Raw genomic sequence first — 11411 nt, 5'->3', positions numbered from 1 at the left:
GTGGATGAAGGATTGGTTTGTATGATTTATTATGCAAATTAGAAATTGCTCTAATTGCTCGATTTGGCTTTGGTGATTGATGGGGACTCACCCAGAACAAAGAATATGAGAAAATTTGCCATTGCTGTCATATTTATTGACCCATTTTAAGTTCAAGTTGATGTTTTTTTGTCTTTGCATTTTGGGTAAGTAGTTCTATCTTTGCTATGTGATTTGGAATGGAAGTGACTTTGTTTACTTCTGCTTTGAAAACTTGCATGGTTGGCATAAATGTAGTTTGGCTACCCACATTTTAAAGCTACTTTTACTAAAACTATGAATTGTCCTGAGCTATGCAAATTGAAACTTCTGCTTCTAAGCTTTTGGGTGTGAATGTTAAATTTCTCACCTGTAGCATAGACTTCCCAAATTCCCTAAATCAAAATTTCCTCTTAAAAAGTAGCTCTTACGTCAAATTGAACGTTTAAGCTCTGATACAATTTGGCATTTTCTTGTGAGTTTGTAACTTAGGGTTTGGATTTTTCAAAAAGATGTACCGACCCCCATTATCTATCTTTGGAGGTAGGCTGTTTGTCTGCGGGAACAGGGGTCCGCCTTTCGCTATTAAATCAGAGCCGTCCATATATTTAGCTAGTATTACGAAGTTTACATCATTCATAATGAAATTATGCTTAAACGACGTCGCAGTACCTCAAAAAATGTGACCGTTAATTTTAATTGATTGACATGGACACCTCGCAATCGGAAAAAGCGAGTAGCATTTAATTGTTACTCTCGGCGATTAACCGAAATTCTGCTCTCACTGTGCTTCTGCACTCTCGCCTCTGTACTAGCTTGGCAGTATCTCTGCCTTTTCATGTTCTCCACGCTGTAATCGAAAGCTTTCTCTCTCTTAAAACCTACCCTGACTTCTCTCTCTAAACCCATCGCCGTATCGGTAATCCGCGAGAATGGGTTGTGCACAGTCGAGACTAGACAATGAGGAATCTGTGGCGCGCTGTAAGGAACGCCGGAACCTGATGAAAGACGCTGTGGTGGCCCGTAACGCCTTCGCCGCCGGACACTCAGGCTACGCCATGGCCTTGAAAAACACCGGTGCGGCACTTAGCGATTACGGCCACGGAGAGGTTCAAGAAGCCCATCATCAGCACCAACTCCAGCCGCAGGCGGACGTCTCATCACAACCTCAGCCGCCTCCTCCCCCGCCGCAGTTCGAGAACTTTCCGCCACCGCCGCCTCCTCCTAATTTCACTCCGAGCCCTGTTAAACGCTCGACTAGCATGCCTGAGAACATGTTGAATCAACACCGGAGACCCTTCGACAAAGTTTCCTTCACCATTGCAGAGGAAGACGAAGAAGAGAAAGATGAGGAACATAAACAGGAACCAAAAGGTAAAGCTAATAATGCGGAAAGTACTAATACAAATATCAAAAACAACTTGCCCGGGTCGCGGGTCCCACATGGTGGTGGTGGTGATGGGGGTACTGTTGACGGGGGATCTCAAGAGGCATCACGGGCTCAACAGACGCCGCCGATGCCAGAAGCGAAAAGCATGGCGTGGGATTATTTCTTCATGGTTGATAGTATGCCGGGTTCTGCTTTGGACCTGGAACCCGGACCGGAACTGGAACCGGATGAGATTAGAAATGAGAACACTACGGAAAACAATGTGGAAAGTGTGGGGTTCAGTGAAGTTGAGCCGAAGACGCCAGAGAAGCCGGTGGCGGAGAAGGTGGAGGCGGAAGAAGAGGAGAGGATACAAATAGAGCACTCGAAGACAGCACCGGCAGATTTTAGGAGGGTTGTGGCGAAGGGGGAGTTGCCGAGTGTTAACCTAATGCAGGTATTGAGTGAGATTGATGATCAGTTCCTAAAAGCTTCTGAGTGTGCACAAGAGGTGTCCAAAATGCTGGAGGCTACAAGGTTGCATTATCACTCCAATTTTGCCGATAATCGAGGTTGTTTCTTCACTAATTTAGTTTCAGCTTGCTTTTGGACTGGAAGGTTTATATATGGTTGAATTGAATGATGTATATACACCTGAACTATTATCATATGAACCATCTTTGATCCTATTTCATTGAATGAGTTCATCTTGTAATTTCAACATTAGAGCCTTTTGACTTGCCCGGTTGCCCCTTTTATGAGTTGGCCTTTAAAGTTAACATCTTTAACCTTTTATTCAGACTTTTCAGAGTTTGCTTTTGTGCTTCAATGGCAGCTCAATCTTGGATCTGAGGTGCCTTTTTTTTTTCATAATCCTTTTCAAAAAGTGAAAAAGAGCATTAGTTTTTTGTTTTCTAATGCTTGTTAAGTACCATTGTCATGTTCATATCTGATGGTTTTTCATCATTGAGTTCCCAGTCAAAAATGTCCTAAAATTTTTTGGTAGTTCGTTAATTTTGTTGTTTCATTGGTGGTATGTCGCTTATGTTCGTATGACATTTAATATGTATAGTTGATTCTGTTGCTCATTAGATCGATGTGTCCCAACAATTACAGGACAGATTGATCATTCTGCACGGGTAATGCGTGTGATTACATGGAATAGATCATTGAAAGGTATACCAAACAGCGAGGGAGCAAGGGATGAGTTGGATTCGGAAGAATATGAAACTCATGCAACTGTTTTGGACAAGATATTAGCATGGGAGAAAAAACTTTATGAGGAAGTAAAGGTAAATTTCATTACATAGTTTGATTTGTTTGTTTCCGCAAGATTTTCCTTCCGTGGCTATGGTCCACTGTAAGTCATTGTGGGTTTCTTGTGTTAGGCATTGTCATTGGTATTTTAAATGTAGTGTCGATATTCAGTGAGAATCATGAAATGGTAATCTTATATGACCGAATAGGATGCTTTTAACGCTGAGGCAACATTTCCAAAGGATATGTATGTATTATTGATGGAAGTTATGAACATTTGCAAAATCTTTTTTAAATTGCTATTATTGATATAATCAGCAAGGTGAATATATGAAGCTCGAGTACCAGAAGAAGGTTGCTCAGCTACAGAGACAGAAGAAGAAAGGTGTTAGTGCGGAATCCATGGAAAAGACAAAAGCAGCAGTAAGTCATCTGCATACTAGATACATAGTTGACATGCAGTCCATGGATTCAACTGTTTCAGAAGTGAATCGTTTACGTGATGAGCAGCTATACCCAAAACTTGTAGCTCTTGTTGATGGGTAAGTCATAATACGAGTTAGCAGAAGTTGTTTAAAATCTTGATTTTTTTATATCCATTCTTACATTATAGTATTTTTGACGCAGTGAAAGTTGAAATACAGCAAGAACAGATTATGAACTAGGCTAAAATTGAGCTAGATTGGAGTGGGAACGATTTATTAGATGCTAGGGTTCTTAGAGACCTTTGCAATAGGAATTGTTTTCATAAATGATTTTTGTTCTCCCCTTATGACAAGGGAAAGGTAGCCTTTTAAACTACCTTAGAAGTCTCTAGAAATACCTATGAAAGGTCACAGAAAAATAAAACTCATTAACTCATCTTTGACTTCTAAAATATCATAGGAAATCACATAAGTCTAGAAGCTCCTGCATCATTCTCCCCGGCTTGGAAAGAAGGCGCTGGTGGGAAAACCTTGAGTACTTCAGCATATATCTCTGGATCAATCTTCTTCAACTCTTGCTCCGCAATCCACGTACTTTCAGTAGCTGGTTTTCCTAACCACTTCACCAAAAATCGCCTGTAAGTGTTGCCTTGTCTTGAACTCACCTCACTAACATCCAATACCTCTTGAACAACATCCCTTGGAGCTTTCGGCAGTTGCTGAATCTGATTGTCCAAAGCATCCTTTTCAACATCAAATCCCTCGAATGGATACAAATCAGAAACATTAAAAATTGGACTAATTTGCAAATCAGGTGGCAGCTCTATCAGATAGGCATTAGAACCCAATTTCTTAAGCACCTGGCATGGACCAAACTTCCTTGACTTCAGTTTGTGATAAGTACCTTTTGGAAACCTTTCCCGCCTCAAATGTACCAGCACTAAATCACCTTCCACAAATTCCTGCACCCTTCGATGTTCATTGGCAGTTGTGGCATATGCTTCATTGCTAGCTTTCAAAGCTGCCCTGACCTCCTCATGAACACGTTTAATGTGCTCAGCAAAAGCCTCCCCATCATCACTAACACGAGACTCTTGTGGCAAAGGTACTAAATCAAGCACATGTTGTGGCTTAAGTCCATATGCTGCTTCAAAAGGAGTCTTTTTAATGGACCGGTTAACTGAGTTATTATAGGCAAACTCAGCTTGTGGAATGATAAAATCCCAAGTCTTGACATGGTTCCCCACAAGGCATCTCAACATATTTCCCAAACTCCGGTTAACAGCTTCCGTTTGGCCATCAGTTTGTGGATGACAAGTGCTGGAATACTTTAATTCAGTACCCAATCGTCGCCACAAAGTCCTCCAGAAATGCCCCATAAACTTGACATCTCTATCAGAAACAATGGAAGAAGGTAGACCATGTAGTCTCACCACTTCGCGAAAGAAAAGTTCAGCAATATGCGAAGCATCAGAAGTCTTGAAACATGGGATAAAGTGAGCCATCTTTGAAAATCGATCCACCACAACAAAAATAGAATCGTAGCCCTTGGCTGTCTTGGGAAGTCCTAGAATAAAATCCATGCTTAAATGAATCCATGGAGTTTTTGGCTCAGGTAGAGGTGTGTATAAACATGTGTTCTGAGAATTACCCTTGCCAAGTTGGCATGCTCTACATCTTCTTACTATTCTGTCAACATCCCTGTACATCCTTGGCCAAAAATAACGGTCGGTCACCATGGCTAATGTCTTATCTCTGCCAAAATGTCCTCCCAAGCCATTTCCATGAAGTTCTCTCACAACCTGTTCACGTAAAGATCCCTCAGGAATGCATAATTGGTTACCCTTAAACAAGTACCCTTCATGCAACTTATAGGGCAACTGTTCACTGCTTGCTGGTCCCTGCAATTTCTCAACAATCTGTCTGAAATATGGATCATCTTCGTAAGCATTTTTCAACTCTTCAAAGCCTGTAACTTGAGTTTTCAATACTGTCAAAAACAACGAACGTCGACTCAACGCATCAGCCACTATGTTTGACTCTCCTGACTTATATCTTATTGAAAAGTTAAACTCATCTAGGAAGGAACTCCACCTTGCATGTCGTGCATTGAGATTCTTTTTGGAATTCAAATACCGCAAGGCTTGGTGATCCGAATAAACCACAAATTCTCGATAAGCCAAGTAATGCTGCCAATGGTGAATAGCTCGTACTAACGCATAGAACTCCAGGTCATATGTCGAGTATCGACGTTTGGAAGTCGATAATTTTTCACTAAAGAACTCCACTGGATTCCCATCTTGGCTGAGAACAGCCCCAATCCCCACCTGTGATGCATCACATTCCACTACAAATAACTTTTCAAAATCTGGAAGTGTAAGGACTGGTGCTTCAGTCATCTTCATTTTGATTCGTTCAAAAGCTCTTTGGGCAGCATTTGTCCACTCAAAACTGTCACGCCTCAAACATTCAGTTATTGGGCTCATAATGGAACTGAAACTTCTTATGAATCTCCTGTAAAATGAAGCTAGTCCATGAAAGCTTCTTACTTCCTTAATTGATTTAGGAACTGGCCATTCATTAATTGCACGCACCTTTTCAGGATCAGCCCTCAGCCCATGTTCAGAAATGATAAACCCCAAGAACACAACTTCATTACGCAAAAAAGAACACTTTTTCAAGTTTATAAACAGCTTCTCCTTGTGGAGTACCTCTAGGACTTGGCGCAGATGAACCAAATGTTCCTCTTTGGTTTTGCTGTAGATTAGTATGTCATCAAAGTAAACGACAACAGATGATGTCAAGAAAGGTTTCAATACCTCTGTCATGACCCGCATGAACGTGCTAGGTGCATTGGAGAGGCCAAATGGCATCACCAACCATTCATACAACCCATCGGGTGTCTTGAAGGCAGTCTTCCATTCATCACCACTTCGCAACCTGATTTGATGGTAGCCACTCCTCAAATCAATCTTGGAAAATACTTTAGAACCAGCCAAATGATCAAGCATGTCCTCCAACCGTGGTATAGGAAATCTGTATTTAATAGTGATTTTATTTATAGCGCGACTATCCACACACATTCTCCACGAACCATCCTTCTTTGGTGCAAGTAAAGCTGGACAAGCACATGGGCTCTTGCTCTCTCGCACTAACCCCTTTTTGAGCAACTCCTCAACCTGTTTCTGCACCTCAGCGCGCTGTAACGGTGGCATTCGATAAGCTGGCAGGTTTGGTAAAGCTGCTCCAGGAACCAAATCTATGGCATGTTGGATGCTCCTCATCGGCGGTAAACCACGTGGTAATTCATCTCCAGCTAACTCACTATATTCCTCCAGCAATTTCTGAATTTCTAGGGCAAATTGAGCCGGCTTCTTATTCTGTCCATCTTCCACAATCTTCCCCACCAATGCAAACATCACTCCCAATTCTCTGCTTTCAGATTCAAATTTCTCAGCACATAAAATACCAGCTAGTTTGCTCTCTGTAGCTGCACGATCCCCTTCCTTCACTTCCTTAAGAGGGTGCTAAGTGTACTTCTTGCCACCCCTATAAAAGGAATAAGTATTAGGCTTTGTTCGATGCTCCAAGTCTCGATCATACAGCCATGGCCTTCCTAAGAGGATATGGCCAGCATCCATAGGCACGACATCGCACGAAACTTCATCATCAATGTTATTACCCATAGTGAACTTCACCAAACATCGGGAAGTGACTGGTATCTCATTCCCTTTTTTAAGCCACCTGATTTTGTAAGGGTGAGGATGCTTCTCAGTGGTCAACTTTAATTTCTCCACTGCCTCCCTTGAAATAACGTTCTCTGCACTTCCTCCATCTATAATTAAATCACACACCTTACCATTACAGAGAACACGCGTTCGAAAGATACTATGCCTCCTCCAATCTTCTTTTTCATCTTTCATTTCTGCCGTCATCACCCTGCAAATAACCAAAGACTCACCTTGAACAGGATATACATCGACCTCTTCATCCCCAGAATTTTCATCATAAATAGGCTCTGTCAACTCTTCCTCTTCTTCAATTTCTGCCAAATTCACTCTGCGCTGTGGACAAGCATAAGAGCTATGACCTCTTTCCCCACAGGTAAAGCATTGAATCTGTGAGCTGCTACCAGCCTTTGAAGTGACAGGACCAGAACTGCTTCCAGCGCCAAATTTCATTGTAAACTTCCCTCTTTCACCCCGGGTGGCATGGCCTAAACTCCCTCCACCTATTTTGTTTTTGTCAGCAGCTCCAACACCACTTCTTTTTGTTGATTGCTCTGTTCGAGAACTCCGAATGCTGCTGGAAATATTTTGGGAACTGCCATATATTGGTTTCCTTACACCATAACGTAAGACTCGCTTCTCTGCCATCAAAGCATATTGACGAGCATCCTCAAGGTTATAGAGACGAACTACTCCCATCTCATCTCTTATAGAGGGGTTCAAACCAGAGAGATAACGATGAGTCAATTGTTCATTAGTTTCATTCAAACCGACTCGTAAGAGAAGGTTATTAAACTCCGATGTGTACTCTTCCACTGTCATGCCCCTTTGCTTCAAGTTATGGAACTTGTCGAACAATTCCATGGCATAATCTGCGGATAAAAATTGCTTGCGCAATTTCGTTTTCATGTGTTCCCAAGTGCAGATTTTTGCCTTGCCTTGTCTAGCACGCTGCTCCTCAACTCTCTTCCACCATTGAAGTGCAGACCCCTTTAATTTCAGTTTAACAAACAGCACCTTCCTTTCGGCTGACATAGGCTTCCACTCAAAATAATTCTCTAGGGTAGCTTCCCAATCTAAATAATCTTCGACATGCATCTTACCAAAAAAATCAGCAACTTCAATTTTAACTCCTCCACCATTCAAATCAAGAGCACGTACTAGCCGATCTTCCAATCCACCACCTACAGCATTGTTTGCGCGTCCAGCATTATGAAAGGGGTTTACGTATTCATCAGAATCGATACCATCTTCTAGATCACCTTCCGGCATATCTAGAAGTCCGTGGTCACCTTCCGGATTCTCCATATGGGCTCCCACACGTTCCTGGTGCTGCAAAGCTTGCACAGCCCGCGACAAATCTTCAATCATTTGTCTCAATTCAGCCACCTCTACTTGCTGGTTTTGGTTCCCCCTCACACCGCGACCTCTGCCTCGTCCAACCATGGCTCCGATACCAATTTGACGCAGTGAAAGTTGAAATACAGCAAGAACAGATTATGAACTAGGCTAAAATTGAGCTAGATTGGAGTGGGAACGATTTATTAGATGCTAGGGTTCTTAGAGACCTTTGCAATAGGAATTGTTTTCATAAATGATTTTTGTTCTCCCCTTATGACAAGGGAAAGGTAGCCTTTTAAACTACCTTAGAAGTCTCTAGAAATACCTATGAAAGGTCACAGAAAAATAAAACTCATTAACTCATCTTTGACTTCTAAAATATCATAGGAAATCACATAAGTCTAGAAGCTCCTGCATCAATTTTCCTTGCTAGGCATGTTATAAATATAATGTGTTTGCTGTTCATATTTTTCTAGGCTGTGTCTAGCCCTTGGACTCATTCTTTTTTTGTCATAAATGGAGAACCCTATAACTGTCAAAGGCATGTTAAATTCATATAACTTTGAACTTCGAAATAATGGTTATATCTTTTGCTTGGCATTGTCCTAGGCTGTCTAAATGGGATTAGTTGGAAGTTCACCATTGGTTTTGTGTTTCAATGTTTGCTTAGTTAATATTTAACAAAAATGGCTGCAATTGGCTCAACCTGTTTGAAATTTAGGGATGGAGTGAGTGCTTTTAGTACATTAATGAGGGTGGGGGCTGCTCCTACCAGCAATATAAATGCTAAATGCCGAAGTAGGCCCTTCCTCGATATAATTACTAGCGAATCTTTTATTTGCATGCAACTTTCAGATTGGATTTTGGTTCTGACTACCTTTGTTTTACTCTTGCTGCCTAGGATGGCTAAAATGTGGACAAGTATGTGCACATATCATGACAGCCAGCTGAAGATTGTGACTGACCTCAAGTCCCTTGACATTGCCCATGCACCTAAGGAAACAACTAAGCACCACCATGAGCGCACCATCCAACTCTTGAATGTTATTGAAGGATGGAGTTCACAGTTTGAGAAACTTGTGAGCCATAAAAAACAATACATCCAGGGTCTTAACAGCTGGTTGAAGTTAAATCTCATCGCCATTGAAAGCAGCTTAAAAGAGAAAATCTCATCTCCCCCAAGGCCCCAAAATCCTCCCATCCAAAGGCTCCTCAGTTCATGGCACGATTGTCTTGAAAAGCTTCCTGATGAGCTTGCCAAATCTGCAATTTCATCATTTGCTGCTGTGATAAAAACAATAATCATTCATCAAGAAGAAGAGATGAAGCTAAAGGAGAAATGTGAGGAGACTAGGAAGGAGTTTTTCCGCAAGAGTCAGGCGCTCGATGAATGGAATCAGAAACACCCTCAACAGAACACCACAAGTAATGAAATTGATGGCGAAGAGTCAATCCCTAAAGAACCTGTCTCTGAGAAACAATTTGTGGTAGAGAGTTTGCGGAAGAGGTTGGAAGATGAAGTTGAAGCTCACCAAAAACATTGTCTTCAGGTGAGAGAGAAGTCATTGGGGAGTCTCAAAATTCGCTTGCCTGAGATATTCCGTGCAATGTCAGACTATGCTCATGCCTGTTCTGATAATTACGAGCGATTGAGTTCCATCACGCAGTCACGGAACACTAATGCTGCTCCTTCCTGACATTTTGAACTCTTGCTTAATCTAGTGAACTACTCAGCTGGCTGTAGTTTTTGTATTAAGACGGTCATGTTTGTCTTGCACCTTGATGTTTGTAGCCTGTCCTAAAATATTTTGCCAGTATCCTTTCGTGATCTTATGGTCGGATATTCAGTTTATCATGAATGCTGCATTGGCAGAGTAGCTGTAACTGTGTTTTGAAGCCTAATAGTAATTGTTTCTTGTTATTGTTAGAAAGATGAAAAATCCAAATGTTCCTCAAGAAGTGGCTCATACTGGGGCTGGGTCTTATATTGAAGGAGCCGAAAAGCCATCTCTTTTTGTTGAACTGTATCTACCGCTCAAAGGGTTTGAAACACGAACAATCTGCTGGGCATCTGGTGAAATCTCAAGACCTGTGTTTTATCAATACTATTAAACAAGATGGGCAAATTACACAAACTTCAATATTTGACCTTTCTAAGTTGTTGATATATAATGCACAGGGAGTGTCACACGGCTGCCAAAAATAGACTCTTTCGGCAGCCTTACTTTTGACCTTAATATTATACATGCCAGTCAAACCTTATTTCCATGCATCGGATGAGATTTTAGACCTTCATTAGCCTACAACAGTAACAACACCACAAAATCTACACATGCCTTTTAATTTTATAAACAAAATCTCTGAGTAATATATATATATATATATAGTCTGCATCATCTATTAGTCTGCAAGTTCTTCAAGCTGTGCAGAACAAAGGTTTTGGGTCTTTGACTCTCTGTGAAGCAACAATGGGAATGATCAAGAACTGGCGCAGCAGATCAGTGAGGGAAACTATTCAACTAGGCAAGAATCACAATCAAAGTAGCAATAAAGAACTTGATCCAAAGCAAAGGTGGATCATGTTTTGGAGGAAAATTAGTATCAAGAAGAAGAAGATTTCCAATGATAATATGCCTGTTACACTACAAGCAGCTTCTTATGATCCAGATGCTTATCTCCAGAACTTTGATCATGGAACCGGGTGGGCAGAACCCGACAATCTTTCGCGGTCTTTCTCTTCCCGGTTTGCTGATCCTAGTAGGTTTTAGGTAGAAATAATAATAATCATCATCATCATCATCATCATTTGTTAGATATTTGAATGATTGATTATTCAAGGGCTATAACTTTGATCATCTGTGCGTGTAGTTCTTGATTTGATTTTGTTCTCAGAAGTTGTATTTGGACTTGTATTTCTATATATCATGTAGAAAATCTCTTCTTCCTTGCTAGTATAATTAGATATCATACTCTTTGTTTTTTTCCTTTGAAGTTTTTGTTTATGATTGCGATGAAAAGCATGGGATCTCATCTCAAATTCTCAATCAATAGTAATTAGACCTACCCCAGATGACATATTATGTTTGAACAAATGTGCAACTCAATCTCTTGTATAATGTTTAAATAATGATCATAGGAGCTATAGTCAAAGTTTAAATCTGAAATGTCTACATTAGAATAGATTAACATAACATTTGTTTGCAGAGTCTAACAAATTGATTTGTTTAATCAATTGAAATCTGTTTGTCAATCAAGTTGAGTTTGAATTAACTT

At 40.9% G+C, this 11411-nt stretch overlaps 1 protein-coding gene across 1 annotated transcript; it reads left to right on the top strand.

Moving 5' to 3' along the window:
• Positions 1–668: 668 nt before the first annotated feature.
• Positions 669–10065, top strand: LOC120006178 (protein ALTERED PHOSPHATE STARVATION RESPONSE 1-like). The gene is made up of 4 exons (XM_038856114.1): positions 669–1959; positions 2504–2679; positions 2963–3186; positions 9040–10065. Exons 1-4 carry the CDS (start codon positions 951–953, stop codon positions 9833–9835), a joined length of 2205 nt encoding a protein of 734 aa, XP_038712042.1. The 5' UTR covers positions 669–950; the 3' UTR covers positions 9836–10065.
• Positions 10066–11411: the final 1346 nt, after the last annotated feature.

Source organism: Tripterygium wilfordii, chromosome 9, assembly GCF_013401445.1.
Source record: "Tripterygium wilfordii isolate XIE 37 chromosome 9, ASM1340144v1, whole genome shotgun sequence".
NCBI lineage: Eukaryota > Viridiplantae > Streptophyta > Magnoliopsida > Celastrales > Celastraceae > Tripterygium > Tripterygium wilfordii.
Note: the sequence above shows the minus strand (reverse complement) of the source record. Positions and strands in the feature narration are given on the sequence as shown.

Excerpts from the sequence above, each read along its gene's own strand:
- LOC120006178 (XM_038856114.1), top strand. The coding sequence starts at position 951 with ATGGGTTGTGCACAGTCGAGACTAGACAATGAGGAATCTGTGGCGCGC. Across the intron at positions 1,960-2,503 it reads CAATTTTGCCGATAATCGAG|GACAGATTGATCATTCTGCA; the intron begins GTTGTTTCTTCA and ends CAACAATTACAG. Across the intron at positions 3,187-9,039 it reads CTTGTAGCTCTTGTTGATGG|GATGGCTAAAATGTGGACAA; the intron begins GTAAGTCATAAT and ends CTTGCTGCCTAG.